General features: G+C 35.8%; 6 protein-coding genes across 6 annotated transcripts; 3 read left to right on the forward strand and 3 right to left on the reverse strand.

Annotated features, from left to right (window-relative positions):
• Positions 1-1,666: 1,666 nt before the first annotated feature.
• Positions 1,667-2,489, forward strand: EV154DRAFT_478548 (uncharacterized protein; the record flags this gene model as incomplete). The annotated part of the gene is made up of 4 exons (XM_051598193.1): positions 1,667-1,698; positions 1,824-1,902; positions 2,062-2,111; positions 2,249-2,489. The coding sequence occupies 4 exons, from the start codon at positions 1,667-1,669 to the stop codon at positions 2,487-2,489; spliced, it is 402 nt and encodes a 133-aa protein (XP_051460716.1).
• Positions 2,490-2,799: 310 nt separating this feature from the next.
• On the reverse strand, positions 2,800-4,900 carry EV154DRAFT_499188 (uncharacterized protein). Its single transcript, XM_051600447.1, has one exon. It carries the CDS (start codon positions 4,845-4,847, stop codon positions 2,835-2,837), a length of 2,013 nt encoding a protein of 670 aa, XP_051460717.1. The 5' UTR covers positions 4,848-4,900; the 3' UTR covers positions 2,800-2,834.
• A 216-nt stretch (positions 4,901-5,116) lies between these two features.
• Positions 5,117-7,304, reverse strand: EV154DRAFT_499190 (uncharacterized protein). Its single transcript, XM_051600448.1, has one exon. It carries the CDS (start codon positions 7,283-7,285, stop codon positions 5,171-5,173), a length of 2,115 nt encoding a protein of 704 aa, XP_051460718.1. The 5' UTR covers positions 7,286-7,304; the 3' UTR covers positions 5,117-5,170.
• Positions 7,305-8,326: 1,022 nt separating this feature from the next.
• Positions 8,327-10,039, reverse strand: EV154DRAFT_600178 (uncharacterized protein; the record flags this gene model as incomplete). The annotated part of the gene is made up of 4 exons (XM_051607154.1): positions 8,327-9,166; positions 9,224-9,551; positions 9,617-9,968; positions 10,027-10,039. The coding sequence occupies 4 exons, from the start codon at positions 10,037-10,039 to the stop codon at positions 8,474-8,476; spliced, it is 1,386 nt and encodes a 461-aa protein (XP_051460719.1). The 3' UTR covers positions 8,327-8,473.
• Positions 10,040-10,537: 498 nt separating this feature from the next.
• Positions 10,538-12,883, forward strand: EV154DRAFT_98324 (quinon protein alcohol dehydrogenase-like superfamily). Its single transcript, XM_051607876.1, has 2 exons — positions 10,538-11,060; positions 11,136-12,883. The coding sequence occupies exons 1-2, from the start codon at positions 10,893-10,895 to the stop codon at positions 12,870-12,872; spliced, it is 1,905 nt and encodes a 634-aa protein (XP_051460720.1). The 5' UTR covers positions 10,538-10,892; the 3' UTR covers positions 12,873-12,883.
• Positions 12,884-14,056: 1,173 nt separating this feature from the next.
• On the forward strand, positions 14,057-15,177 carry EV154DRAFT_415359 (uncharacterized protein; the record flags this gene model as incomplete). Its single annotated transcript, XM_051595661.1, has 3 exons — positions 14,057-14,294; positions 14,372-14,611; positions 14,825-15,177. 3 exons carry the CDS (start codon positions 14,057-14,059, stop codon positions 15,175-15,177), a joined length of 831 nt encoding a protein of 276 aa, XP_051460721.1.
• Between the last annotated feature and the right edge of the window lie 727 nt (positions 15,178-15,904).

Consider the following 15,904-nt stretch of genomic DNA (forward strand, 5'->3'; position numbering starts at 1 on the left):
TAAAGGTGCGCAGTTCCCTCTCAAAAGTATCAAAAACAAACATTGCAAAAGGAATTGATGTATCGCCACGTGGGAATTATTTGGCAGTAAACCCAATCATGAGTTTAAAAAATATATATATACATTAAGAATTGTGCGTTTATGATTTGTCAACTAGACTCTTTTTTTTTAAAAAAATAAAAAAGATCGACTCCAAAAATAATAATAAAAAAAACACGAGCTGAGGATTGGAGATCTCTCCTTTTCTTTTGGATGGTGATTCGTTTTACTTTCACAAACAAGAATGAGCTCATTGGCTTGACGCTCAATCTCCCATATTCAATTGCATAAGTCCTTTTACTAAGTTATTTTGGTTTCTAACGGCTACTTTATATTATAAGTAACTAGGTGAGTATAATAGTATAAATTAACGGCTAATCTGGTTTGAGGGCGATTAAGGAAAGTTCTTGTCAAAAGGTTCTATAAGTCCTTATTTCATTACAGGTAACTTTTTTTCTTCTTTCTTTTTGCATGTGTGGGTGTGGGTGTGTGCAGAAAATCTATTCGAACAAAATGAAGTTTCGGATGACTACATAGATTTTTTATGATTATGTGAGATTTCCTTTATGCATGTCTCCCCGTATAGGTATCGTGCTCATATTTGTAACACCTGCAAAAATATTGACAAGATGTCCTTTTTGTTTTGTTTCCACTAGTGCCTCTATTAAAATCGATAATTATCATCCCAGTCAACCATTGTAAGAACATATATAATACATATTAGCTTGATGTCCTAAAAAAAAGTAGTAGATTGAAGAATTATGAGAGTTTAATTATGTTAAGAATGTGTCTATTCATAATGAACAACTTTATCGTGAAAATTATCACCTAAATTACCATGTTGATAGTCATCATTGTTCAAAATAAGTTTCACTTGTTTATCTGTGAAAACCATATTGTAAATTGCGGTTTTAAATCCTTGAAATAACTCATATACCTTAATGTAAACCATTTTCAATTGCTAATATTCTTGCAGACTCGTGGTTTTATGTCTGGTTAAACTAGCTTATCTTCAACTTCCACACACTTTATGCATATACCGCAAACGTTCACGGCTGGTGCACAGCATATAATTCCCTTAAATAGGGTTTTTTGTCGTAACAGAAACATACGGCGTGCATTTCAGTAAGCTGCGATAAATTAAATGCATATGTAATAAATTAAGAGCGAATAATATTGATAAATAACATCTAGACCTTTGCAAAAAGACACTTCCAGCACTTATTGAGATAACTTTTTTATTTTATTTTTGAAAAAAAAACGAATTCGTAAAAAAAATCGCAATGACTTTGAATACACACCACGATTAATTATTACTCTTCAACAAGTTCGCAGTTGTGGTTTCTCAATCTAATATTTAAAGAAATTGGTGAATTATTCAAGGAATTTTCATGTTAATCTCACTGCAAGAAACTCACAAACAATATACTATCATGAATTTATAATAATATCATTTCTCTTATGGTGGTAGCAAAATATCTGGACTGTGGATAACGTTCTTTTTTAACTTTTTAGCAAATTTAAAACTCTTTTAAGAAATCAATCGGCTATGTATCTAGTAAAGCTATTTCACTTATATATGTAAGTGCAAATATGATTCAACAAAGCATTAATTAATTATTTCTTAATGCCTGTACTCGGGTTTGATTCTCTATCCGAGTATGCGTATTGTAGAGCGTCTCAGAAAAAAAGATTGACTACTATATCATACTTAAGAATTTGTCTGATTTTATTTATAGTGTGTTTCTGAGGAGTTTTGGGAACTCATGAATGGCTATATAAAGTCTTACTCATGAAGTACTTTTAACCGTTCATAAATTTGAGGATCCTGAAAGGTTTCTAGATGTTAATGGAAACGATATGGTACGGTTCATATTCCTTTTACACCTTTGAATTTCCTGCTTGAGTTATATGATTTATATAGTAGAGAGTAATATTATCGAATCTTTTATTGCTTACATATGTAAGCTGAGGTATCCGCATTAAAAAAAAATATCTGGGGTTATATACTATACAAAAAAGAAAAATGGTACTTTTATTTACTTGCCTACTCAGAATCTGAGTCAAACAAGGTAATTAGAATCGGATTTGACGGTCCCGGTGGCCATCCCTCAATGTCACTATATCCGAATACACGTCTTATTTTATATAAGACGGGATAATGCCATTCATAGAAAATATATTACGTGATATAGATAAAATAAAAAAGGAAAGGTGTGAACGTCTCTGAAATGGTAAAAAGTGCCATGGAAAGTCATGAACACTCAAAACGCTGTGAACGATTACTTACACACTTTTTTTTGGCTTTTGAAAAGTGTAAAAGCAGACCAATTTTCGGACCATTTATTTTCTTCGTCCTGTATCTGAGGCTACACGTTACTCTCATTTTTGAAATTATATCTTGGAGCATCCGGGCAGGCTGCCAGTGGGCATCTGCTCCCTGTTTTTAATATTAATGAAAAGAAAACTAATCATCGTAATTTCTGATAAAGTTCCTTCGTGACAAAATGTTATTGGTGCCATGTTCTTTTATATGTATTAATTAAAAATTCATGACCATTAATTATTTAATAACTATCATGCTTTTATCTGACAGCATTGCAATGAAGGATACTGTAGCAATTGGTAAAGTGGCTATGGTCAATAGACTTGCACTTCAACTGTACATGCCTTTAAATTTTTTGAGCACAGTTTACCGTCAATCCTTATGGAAGTAACAAAAGCTGTCAATACTAAATCACCCATTTGAGTCTCCAATAATTATTACGAGTTTCAAATCAATTTTTATTGAGTTTTTAAAAATAAAATATATCTTCTGCCCGTAAGTCAAGTAAATCTGAAGTAATGCTAATATAGTCGAGTGGAAGACCGTTGTCAAACTCGGCAAGTACTCCATAGTGAGATGAACCTACAATAATCTTAGTGTCTTTCCTGCATTTAACAGTAATAATATTTCCAGGTCGGATTCCGTCATCCTCTTTCCATTTTTGTAAAAAATCCAGGGGCACAGGTATTCCCGATTGATGAAATCGGTCATCCAGAATAAAACACGCTTCGTCACCATCACTAAATAAAAAGTGAATAATCATTACATGTTCTTCAGGCTCGTAAACCAAATCCAAAGAAAAACCAAACGTGTTTAAATTTTTGAAGTCTGTGATATCAATTTCGGTCGTTAATGGAGGATCGAGAACGCCATATTTAGAGTCAAGTAACAGAACCTCTATATTTTTAAAAAGCGCAGAGAAATAACCTAGACATGTCTCATCCGGAACACGATCTACAATTCGGACGACCTTCATACCTTCTGTTGGAGATTCTTGTAGAAGGCACTTATTCTTCTTTTTTTTATCCGGATGGGCCACAGTACAAACGCTAAAGCTTTCAAAGGGCTGTTCTAGGTACGAAAACCTGAAGCGCGACAGATTTGGACAATATTTAATGGCGTACTGTAAGAAACTGTATGGTATCGTTGGACTACTGCGGTCGATATCCACCCTCATGTCGTTAATAATCTCTAGACCAATATTTGAAATGCAAACATCTGGTAAAATGGCTTTAAAAGTTCTGTGGTCAACGTTCATCTCGTCTGAAAGGAAGTATTCATTCATCTCCAGTGTATAATTCAAATTTAGTTCTCCCTTTGTATTATCAATTAGGAATTCTGGTGTCGGATCGTAAGAATTCTCATCAACGCTTCTAAATACCAGATGGCCGTACATCTCCCGGTTCCCCTTGAAAGCATCTATCAACCTGAAAAAGTTCGTTATTTTGGAGTTATAGCGAGCTTCCCTTTTTGCAGAATCTCCAAATGTGTTCAAGCTGAAGGTGGCTCTTTTTCCTGAGCCCAATCGGCTAAGGAGCTTTAAAGCATCTTTCATCCCAATATTCTGGATCCATTCGTGTAAATACTCCTCCAGACAGATAGCAACATATTCAACCTTTGGAGAGAGACAATTTGTCAGATACCTTACGTAATTTGATGGCAATGTTGGTATGGTGATACAGAAAGTTTTTAAATTACGACCCAAGTTGCTGCAGTCAAAATTATCCAAGAGTTTCTTTACAGCTGCATCAGGAATAGGCATAGTACTTTCATACACTAGCTTAGTGAGATTTGGACAGGATTTTAAAATACCGAGCGTTGTCAAATCTTCATCCGAAGTATTTACCAATGTCAAGCGGGTCAAGTTGGTTAAACGGCTTAAAGTAGCAAGACTTGATTTATCGTCGTCTCCGCATGAAAAGAGATATTGGTCATACAATACGGTTTCGGTTATTGTTGCGCGATACTTGTATGCAATTTCAAAGTATCGTTCAAGTGCTGAAAATGTATGTTCAACAGACCGCGGTGATGGCTTTAGAACTTGCAAGTGATTTAGGCATTTTTTTGATTCTGTGTAGAGTATGTATATTTGGTATTGAGGAATTTGGAGAGAGTGACCCAGATCCAATTCTTCAAGATTTGGTAGGCACTCCAAAAGTGATATGAAATCCTCTTCATTCATCGTCATATCCACGCCGATCAAGTTATATGGTAGACGTTGCGTAGATCCAGAAGAATTATCACTGAATTTGAGTTTTTTGACAAAAGGGCCGTATTTGAAATAGCCATCGCGTTCTTTAGGATCAAGTTTTAATTGTTGCATGGTGTGATGAAGGTGACAAGGATGTAATGTCACTTCCCTGTACAATAATTGAAGGGCCGTCGCATTCCAGCGTTTGCAGACAAGAGAACATTGTAAAAGGTTACTTGAGTAATGAAATAACTCACGAATGATTTCTTGGCTAAGATCGAGAATAGACATGTCGAGATAGTAAATAAAAAGCACAAAAAAAAAGACAACTGTCGTAATGTTTGTAGAAGCCAAAGTGACGGCTTCAATAAATTTAGCTAACCTTTAGAGGCAAGTAAATATACTTGACTGTGTTATCATTGACAATATATTATATATTCTGGCTACAATAATAACCCTCTTCTTAGACCCTTTAGAGTATGATTGACATATTGGCTAAGAATACTCCAAATTGATACGAGTGGTTTTTTTGTGCAACTTGTAAAACGCTTTAAAAACCCGTTAAAACTAATTTTGTGGTTTATTTTTTACAAAGCAAAATGTCCCTCACGGGTTCATATGATGGAAATTGTACGGAAAAAGTTAGAATTTATACGGATATAATCAAGCATTCGCCCGTCATTAATTTCTCCAATTGTACCATGCTCATCGGAGTATACAACAATTTGAATGTGTTTTTCGCAAAAGATGGTTATACAGCGTGTATCAAGTGCTTCATTATTACAGCAATTTTGAAAGTTTTCAAGATCTACCACGTTCAAAGCAAGAGGATTTGCACATTCTTGACAAAAGTAGGCTTCATCGCCATCGCTATATTTAAAATGAATAAATGCCATATTCGCATCACCTTTAGATATAACTTCCATTAAAAAATAGATTGTCTTTAATTTTTTGAAGCATGTCAAATCTATTTCAGTCATGTCCGGCGTTGTCGAATCTAGATTGTGATCACCTAAAGCAAATATTTCAATATCGGGAACAAATCCAACAACAAAGTTAAGCCATTCGTCAGAGGGAACGAAATCTGCGGTCTTGACTACCTTCATGTTTTCTTGTGGATTGGTCGAAGTCACTTGATGATTTATTTTAAGTTTACGTGGATTGATTACTGTTGTAATGCAAAACTCTTCGGCCGGTTCTTCCAAGAAACCAAAGTGAAAATACTCGAGATTTGGACAATGTGTAAATGCGTATTCGATAAACTTAAAAGGCAGATCTGGATGCCTGTCAGACATAGTGACATGCATATAATTGACAACTTCCAATCCAATTACTGATATTTTTCTATCCGGTGAGGTAATTTTGATGCCATAATTGGCTTGGATATCATCATCGGAAGAACCATTATCGCTGCTTTGATTGTCATCTACGCTATCATGTTTTTCGCCTACATGGCGATCATTATCATTATCAATTCGATCGTCTGCGTAGGGGGAGAGAGCCTGTGCACCTTCAATAGCTCCTTGATAAGGAAATCGATAATCTTTATAATCCAACTTGCACCGAAGATTAAGCCCATCATGCGCATTGTACTCCACAAAATCCTCTGCCGAAAAGCCATTAACATCACAGAATTCAATACGGCAATAGGGGGTTTTGTCGCCTCTGAAACCGTCGAGTAATTCGAAATAGCCGGTTATGTTTGTCTTATCGCTAAATGTTCTTCTGAGATGCATTTCATTAGCCATACAGCTAAAACTAAACTCTTCCATCTTTCCTATCTGTTTAGCAAACTTTAAAGCGCTATCCATACCAACATGTATTAGCCAGTCGTATAAATTAATATCAAACATTTCCACTTCAAAAGTATCAAGTTGTATGCACATATAATCTGTCAGATAGCTGATATATGCCTTTGACATAGTAGGTAAAGCAAGCCTGAACGTTTTTAGGCTGTTATTAGAATCAAAGTTGGCAGGATTATCCAAAATTTGCAATGCTCTTTCATCAGACAAATCAAAGTCAGCATTAAATTCGAACGATATTAAACTGGGACAAGCCTTTTGGACGTCGAAAGTTGTAACATTATTCGGTGGATTGATCAGTGTCAGATCTGTCATCTTTGGAAAGTGGCTGAGTAGAGTAAGCATCCCACCCCACCGAGAATCTACATTTACTATATCTCGTTGATCATTGACTTTTAAAGTTGTTATGGTTGCGCGATACTTGTAATAAAGGGAGAATTGAATGTCTGATCGATCACTGGTAATACTCTGGATATTATTCAAACACGTCTTAGAGTCAGTCTCGAGTATGTATTGAAGGTAGTTTTCGTCCTGGACATTGAGAGATATATGCAAGCATTCAAGATTTGGCAAACATTCCAACAGTGTTATGAATTCATGTCGATCGAACTCTAGATCTGAATGCTGTGTCCGTTTTATAAATTTTTTAGGGGGGAACTTGGCGGGAGAACGATCGTTGTTTTCGCCAATGGTTAATTTTTTGACCAAATTAGCATACTTAAAGAAGCCATCACGGTCTTTGGCAATCATTTTCAACTCCTGCTTCGTCCGGTATATACCAAAAGCACCCAAGGTCAGATCGTTGTAAAATACTTGGAGTGCATGCTCAGTCCAACTTTTGCAGACAAGCGCGCATTGGTAAGGGTTCTCTGAAAGAAAAAATATTTCACGACAAATCTCTGTGGGGACTTCTTGAATTCGCATTTTGAAAAGAAGTTGTAAGCCTAAATATCGAAAGTGATATGTGGTGTTAAAACACCGAGTAAGATGACATACCGAGTTGTTTCAGTTATGATTACGTAATTGAGAGAAAAGTGTGCTTATGCAACTGAAGGATGAAGGTTGCACACGCACACGTCAGGATGAAATATATTAAAGTACCGACTTATGACCCCATATCACAAATGAATGATGCCCTTTTTACAGAGGTATGCAGCAGTGAAAAAGGGTTTTTTTAATCTTAGTCAAAACATTGCGTATTTTTCTTTTACCATTTAAATTATGGCCCTCCCATTTATTTGGTTGCTCTTGGACCGACCCCAAGCTAGAAATTAAAGAAATTATAAAATTTAGGAGCTAATCATTAGCTTACATCCAATTGGCGCTAACAAGAGAAATTACTCTTTTAACAGTGCGGTGGTTGCAGATGCTTACATTGGTCACGCTCTGAATTTTATGGTAGAAGTCTAATACGAAGTAACGTTCATAAATATAGTCGAACAAAATGTTAAGAATAACAATGATTTGCAAGAATTTCTCCTCATGGTCTTGATTTTCTCAAAATTAGAAGCAGTGCTTTATAAAGAAGTTACATAAGGCTTAAAATACAATTTACACGAGTACGTTGGCTACTAATAACAATTATATTTTTTATCTGAAGAAAAACGAAATATGTATAAAACACTGACACTATTATTTTGGTAATAATATTTTTGTACTCCTCTTTACTGCATGTATTTCCAATAAACTTGAGTCAATGTTGATCTAATTAGAAATATTTCCGTCTATAAAGCAATTGCACACACAGAATGATTGCCAGTGCGACTGAACTATTTTTGTAACAGCTAATCGTAGCAATTACAACTCTAAGATTTTCATTATCTTGGTCCCCTTCAATAATAAAGCTGCACCATAGGATAGGCAATTACTCATAGTCCAAAAACAAACTTATCGTTCGGTTGCCCCGACTGAGAGTGAAGAGTTTCGAATTATGAAAGTTTTTCTCAAATATGAACAAATATTCTGAAACGCATTCATATTAGAGCATTTTTGATATATTGGGAATAGATGCTGTAACTGTGAACAGAAAATTTACAGGATTTACTATATTTGATAATATTCTAAACAGGTTCTATACAATTGTAGTTGGAGCCGTCTACAAAACTTGGCTCATTACTGAGACAATTTTAGTAGGATTTCAACATCGCTACGGCAATAAATGGTCGTAATGTAGATGTCAGGTTTATGATTATTTACGCAGTCTTCAAAAAACCTCGAGGTACAGGGATTTATAGTTGCAGGAGTTTTCTTGTCCAGATGATGATATACTTTGTCTCCGTTAGTGTGTATACATTGAACAAATGCATAGTATTGCCCTTTTTGTGATGACTGTATAAAGTAAGTCAAAGATTTTAAATGTTTAAACGAGGTAACATCAATTTCTATTTCATTTAATTTTACGCAATCTGTAAAGCTATTATTACAAAGAATCTTGACAATACAAGGGAAATATTGGGAAATTTGGCCGAGTTCAATATCATCGAGAATGGCGGTTTCTATACTCAGAGAATTCATTCTTTTTTGTATGATGGATGTTGCAGTATCATCATCCGGTTTGCTTAAATCATATTCTTCCATAATGCATTGTATTTCTACAGACCTGTGAACATCAACGTATTCGAAGGATGACACATTCAAACATTCAGCGATTACAAATTCCATAAACTTAAATGCCAAGCTTCGGTCAAGACCACCTAAAATGCTAACCCTAAAAGTATCGATCATATTAAATACACAGCGTACAGTAGTGTTATCCAGTGAGTGCATACAGAAGACACCAGTATCAGGGTCCGAATTCTTCGTACTCTAAGGAGTATTGACAATCAAAGATGTTCTTCGAACCAAAAAATTTAAAGGTCTCACCCGGACAAGCTGCAGCATCCTGGAAAGTAAAACTACACCATTTTTTTTAAGTCCTCTGAATGCTAAAACTAAGATGAAAAAAGATTCCAGCCTTGATAAGCCATTTTCTGAATCGTATTCCCGTGATTGTTGATCGTGTTTACGGTCCAATGCAAAGTTAATGTTGAAATCTTCTATGGCGCCTACCGCGAGCGCAAACTCGAAAGCGTTTGTTAAACCTATTTCGTTTATCCAATCAAAAATGTAAGCTTTAGATATAACCATTTCTAAATTAGCCACTTGTTTGGAGAGCAAGTTCGTAAGATATCGAGTGTAATGGAGCGGTATACTAGGCACAGTAATTTTAAGTATTCCAATTTAGTGTATGTGATGGTGTCGCTAAGGTCTTCCAACTGTTCTTTTATCATTTTGTCAGGAATTAAAACATGACTGTCATAGTTGATGCCTTTCAAGTTTGGGCAAAGTCTCTGTAGATCCAGTGTTGCCAAGTTGAAATCACAGCTGCTGTAAAGTGTCAAATACGTCAGATTTTTAAGTTCGCCTAGAAAATTTAAGGATTTATCGAGTCGAGGTCCTAATTCCATCATAATACTACAATATTTAAACTCGGTGCTGGTGATAGTTGCCTTGTACTTGTACGCGATAAGAAAGCCTTTGGTTTGTGAGAGCCCTTCGAGTTCCTTATATAGCCCCAGTGGTTTCATGGCTTGTAACTGATCTAAACAATTATTTGACGTGATTTCGACTATGTACTGAAAATATTTATCTGGAAAAAAGAACGAACTAAAGTCTAATTCTTTTACATTTGGTAGGCATTCCAAAAGTGATATAAATTCGTCCATGTCCAACCTACAAATCATACAATTAATCTTGCAGTCTCTGGTGCTAAGCCTGTTTGTATTTATAGTATCTTTGCAACAAAAACGTGTGAATTGTATTTTTTTTTGTAACATGGCCATATTTGAAAAATCCAGAGCGTTTGTCAGGATCTAGCTGCAACTTCAGCCTTGTTTCGTGAAAACTACCGCAATTTAACATAACGTTTCTATATCGCACACGAAGTGAAGGTGAAATCTACTGCTTGCAAACAAGAGCACATTGAAGAAAGTTGCCTGAATAACAAAAGATCTCCTGGAGAATCTCTTGACTTAGATCGAGAAAGTACATGTAGAAGAAAAGGAGACAATAAAAAACTTCGGGTCAAAGTGATTGCTTCACAAAGATCGACCAATCCTTCAACGAAATAAAACATCAGCAGAACAGACTTTCCGTCAACCCTGTAACGTTTTGTCGAATCCTACTGAAGTCCTGTATTCTTTCGTTGTAATATATCAATCTGATTACACCATTTTCTCCGGATTCCAATCATCCTTGACCTACTCTCAGTGTTATTTCGCTGCACGTTGTTTAGCACAGTCTTAAGTGTCTGCTTATTTTGGACTATTAATTGGTTTGATCAGGTTATCTAGAAACTTTTGCTAGTACATGCATTTTGTTTATATTATAACAGAGAAAAAGGGCTGAAGTGTGAACACTGTAAAGGAACCAATATTTTTAACCATAGTTGCTGGGTTTGAAGGGTGTCACGTGGAGACTTTTTTTTTTTTTGCTAATCAGATGTGTTCCTTTCTGAACCATACGCACATACTCTTCTTATTATTTGAAATAAATGGACGACAAAAGCGATCCTTCGAACGACGATTTACCAGTAAAAGAATTTCTCTCACGCCATGTTCCTGATCAGGTCACTAATTCAAGAAAATTGTGTTATCGACATCGACCAGATCTAATCAAGAGACGACAACCTGATTCCCTTGATATAGAGAATGCACAAAGAGTAAGACAGATCAAAGTCGACCGAACTTACATTAAAATGTGCCTATAATTCCGTTTTTTCTTTTTTTTCTTGTAGCAAATGGAAGTACTTCCAACTGAAGATAAGGCAGCTATTTCACATATTTGGTCGCTATTTTCAGCAGCACCAGCAGATCAACGTATATTAATATTAAGAGGCCTTTTATCAACATGCTGCATGCCTCAATTGTCTTTTCTTCATGATGCCATAAAACCATTGTTACGCATTGACTTTTTGTCTATTTTACCCCGTGAAATATCCTTGAAGATATTCTTTTACCTTGATGCCAAGTCACTTTGTAACGCTGCACAAGTGTCTCACAACTGGAAAGCTATGGCAGACGATGATGCTCTTTGGCACCGTATGTGTGAACAGCATATTGATAAGAAATGTACAAAATGTGGATGGGGATTACCTTTACTAAACAAGAAGAGAAAGGCAACCGCAGTGCCCAAGAGACCATTAATTGAACCAAGCGAAGAACCTCTTCGGACTGCATGTGGTCCGATCAAAACCACTTCAAATGCTTCAAGCAGCACATTAAAAGAGAACAAAAAATTAAAGATCAGGAACAACGATGACGAAGCATGTACAACTGCTTTTAACACTATTTTTAATGCCCAAGGAAACTCAGCTGGTGACACATCAGTCATTCCTGCACCTGCTCGTAGACCTTGGAAAGATGTTTACTCGGAAAGATTGATGGTGGAAAGAAATTGGCGAAATAACAAATATAATTTACGTATCTTGAGTGGTCATACTGATGGAGTCATGTGTGTCCAATTTTGTGATGGAAGTAATATAATGATGACTGGATCTTACGATAAGACGGTTTGTATATGGAATCTGGAAACAGGCGAACTTATCCGTACCCTCACTGGTCACACACGTTGTGTTCGTGCGCTCCAATTTGACGAGGCTAAGTTAGTGACAGCTTCTATGGATCAAACCCTAAAAATTTGGAACTGGCAAACTGGAAAATGTATCCGTACTCTTGAAGGTCACACTGGCGGTGTATTGAGTTTACATTTTAACTCTAGGTTAATGGCAAGTGGTTCAACCGATCATACTATCCGTGTGTGGAACTTTTTAGCAGGTGAATGTTGCACATTAACTGGCCATACTGAATGGGTGAATTCAGTTCGATTTTGTCAAGATGATACCATGTTAATATCCTGTAGCGATGATTCTACTATTCGTTTATGGGATTTACAGAAACGCGCATGTGTTCGTGTTTTCAACGGCCATGTAGGTCAAGTTCAGATAGCCGTACCAAGTCCAAAGGGGTTTACACATCGCTTATTAAATTATGGGGACGAGCATGCAAATCCTTCTTCTTCGACAAACTCGCGTGCCACTGGTGGAAATAGAATGGCTGATTTTCAACCTGGGTGTGCTACAGACAATCGAAGCAGTAACGGATTGAGTTTGGAGCAAATAAAGAAATTTTCGTCACCAGCAACTGTCGCAGCAGAACTGTCTGAAAATCCCATCATCATATCAGGCTCTTTAGATAATACGATCAAGTTATGGGATATGACCACCGGTAACTGTATACGAACACTGTTTGGTCATGTAGAAGGTGTTTGGAGCTTAGCTTATGATACGCTCAGGATCGTTTCGGGATCTCATGATAAAACAGTTCGTGTATGGGATATTGGAAGTGGTAGGTGCATGCATGCTTTGGAAGGGCATAATGGGCCTGTCACCTCAGTGGCACTAAGTGATACAAAGATCATATCGACATCAGACGATGGAGACATAAGGATTTGGGACTATGGCGTGTCACATTAGGATATGTGGTCTTTAATAAGCATCAATAAATTGTATTTTTATGTTTAAAAAAAAAAAAAAGAGATCCCATTAAAACGCCGAAATCTTGTATCTTACCACTAAAAATCATCCTCTTGAGGCGCGGTCGATGGCGTGATTTGAAGCGTCCCGTACTGATTAATTGCGAAACCCACAGGCCTGACGTCTCTTATATATGATCAGTACCAGATGAACCAATGATTGTTGACGATCAAACTTTAATTTTTCTTTTCAGAGCATAAATGGATATAATTAGACGCATCCGGTATAACGTAAAAAAGCATATAAAAAATCCGTAACTATTGTAGATTGTATGTATTGATTGGGTAGAATGTATACCATGGATCTATTATTCAAGCTCAAAGCTTTCTTGTAAAAAATGTAACAATAAATGTAACACTGTACGGACTCTATTTAAACCGTGGTAAATATAATATCAAATGTCATGTTGATTTACTGGGTTAAAAAAAAGAGCTGACTTGGGCCGTTAATTTTTCCTAACACGGATGAATATGATTCCAATTGATAGAAAGAAGAAATAAAAGAAGGAAAAAGGCCCAAAAAAATATATAAATAAAGGTGCGAATATTTTGACTTCCTTTTTCTTTAAACGCATGTATAGTTTTTAATGTAACTATTCAAACGCATTGTAGACCCTAAAATTCTAACGATATCTTTATTTTAATATATCCCGTATGCATCAATAGTTAGCGTTATCTCTTTGCTATACCAATGACTTTCCTTTAAAAGACTAAAACACTGTCATATGCTCTATAAAAGTTACAGGACGAAGCGCAAATGAAGAAACCCAGAACAACCCGGATGCTGAAAATTACCCTGCGGGTTTTGTGCGACATTTGCTTATCTCATTTAATTCTTGCGTGCTCTTGCGTACTTTTTCCTACTTTTTTCCTTCTTTTGCCTTTTTTCACTTTTCTTCCCTCTATTCAACACTAGCTATTTTTTTTCTTTTACTCCTTGAAAAAAAAAAGACTAGCTACTAAAAAAAAAAAAAAGGAAAACTATACGAGCCAGTCTATGATAAATAGCGTTTGTACGTTTCATTTGATCTATTATTACAAACTCCTTTTTAACACCCTTAGCTAGCTTCTTCTGCAAATTCATGGTTGCCACCCTATAATATTGTCGATTCACTCAATCAAGTTATGGATTCTGTATCAGTTCTTTCAGAAGTAGAGCTTCAAAACGAGCTTTCAATCTTTGCCAATGCACAATTCACCTATGATATTGCACCGGGTGCCGCTGCTGACGATAAAAAAAATGAACTCAACAACTCACAACAACGATTCCGAAGAGAGTCTAAGCAACTTAATATGCATTCTCTTTTAAACGTTAAGTTAGCTTCCCTTGCTGAGAACAATTATCACACTACCATGACACCTGGTATGTACTCTATGATTATATATATATATATATATATATTTATTCATTATTTTATTCACACGTTCTATTTATTTTAGACGCCATCGAAAGTTATTATGATCAGTCTCCTGATTGTTCTCCACCAAACGGGTATCATTCACCTAACCCTTCCCCACCTAACGGTTACCACTCACCCAATCCTACTCCACCTAACGGTTATCATGCCAATTCACCAAGTATCTTTAACGGTATCCAAGGCATCGTCAACCCACCCATTACCTACTACGGTGATGATACTACCACTGGATACGATGAAGATCAATTCATGAAGACGATGCGTATTTTGACTACAAGTTACAACGACCCATCTTCTCAGCAACCTTATGATCACATGGACAGCCGTCCATCGACGGTTTTAGAAAACAAAAACAAACCGACCGCGCCCAAAAAGCAGCGCAATAATAGTATCAGTGGTGTTAAAAAATCTTCTCCTACAAAAACCGAACTCTTACCCATCGATAGTGAAGATGATGAAGACGATGAAGATGAAGACGGTCGAAAGAATTCGCCTTCTTTAACAAAAGAAGACAAACGGCGTCGAAACACTGCTGCTAGTGCACGTTTCAGAGTTAAAAAGAAATTACGCGAACAAGCGCTTCAGCAGACGGCCGATGAAATGACCGAAAAGGCCAAAGCCTTTGAAAATCGAGTCCATGAACTTGAACGAGAAGTCAAGTGGCTGAAAGCTTTGGTTGTCGAAAAGAAGGATGGCCCTTTGGAACAGCTACTCATGCAACAACATCAACGACATCGTCAATTACAGCACGAACAGTATGCGCCTGTTGGCCATCCTGCCTCAAGTTCTAGTGGCAATTACATGTCTCATGCAAGACAGCACATTTAATCGCCCTAACTTATGTATTCTTCGTCTGCTACATCTATATATTTATCCTTCCCTTCTCCCTCTCTATCTTTTTTTTTTTTCTCTTTTTCTGTGAAATACGCTCTTCTTTTTCTGATTTTGATAAAATAAGGAATGATTTTATACATTCTTTTTATTATATTATGAATCTCTTTACTATAACTATGTGTCTATTTTCTTCTAACTACTACCTATTGCTTATTTTTATACACCCTCACAATATTCCTTTACATATAACTTATAAACACATTCTGTTTCATTTTTGATTTCCTATATACTTATATGTATATGGTATGATTTTTTATGTGCAGGCAAATGTAACAAAGCGGTTAGGATCGACAAAATAAATAAATAAAAGAATAATTTATTTCTCGCACTTTTTTTTTATGGCGCTCATCTGGTCGATGTACAGTTTATTAGTCTAAAAAAACAGATCATCTAGTTTTTGAAATGGATATTTTAAGCCAAAAAAAAAAAAAATTGGTTTACTGATTTAAAAGTATATATATATATTTAAATATATGTATGCACACGTGCGTACTATCTAATCACAAAAAAAAAAAAAAAAAAAAAAAAAAAAAAAAAAAAAAATATGAGGTAGAAATATAATTGTACGCAATGGTAAAAACGCTTTGAATAAATCTATTGTATATTTAGTTTAATCGTATTTCATGTAAACATACAAACCATGTTTTCATAAATACCATGT

Source organism: Mucor mucedo, assembly GCF_025094135.1.
Source record: "Mucor mucedo strain NRRL 3635 chromosome Unknown EV154scaffold_18, whole genome shotgun sequence".
Lineage (NCBI taxonomy): Eukaryota > Fungi > Mucoromycota > Mucoromycetes > Mucorales > Mucoraceae > Mucor > Mucor mucedo.

What these genes read in the sequence shown, in the direction of transcription:
- EV154DRAFT_499188 (XM_051600447.1), bottom strand. Translation starts at nt 4,847, where the DNA reads ATGTCTATTCTCGATCTTAGCCAAGAAATCATTCGTGAGTTATTTCAT.
- EV154DRAFT_499190 (XM_051600448.1), bottom strand. Translation starts at nt 7,285, where the DNA reads ATGCGAATTCAAGAAGTCCCCACAGAGATTTGTCGTGAAATATTTTTT.
- EV154DRAFT_98324 (XM_051607876.1), top strand. Translation starts at nt 10,893, where the DNA reads ATGGACGACAAAAGCGATCCTTCGAACGACGATTTACCAGTAAAAGAA. An exon ending in ATATAGAGAATGCACAAAGA is followed by an intron (nt 11,061 to 11,135) that starts GTAAGACAGATC and finishes TTTTTCTTGTAG; the next exon opens with CAAATGGAAGTACTTCCAAC.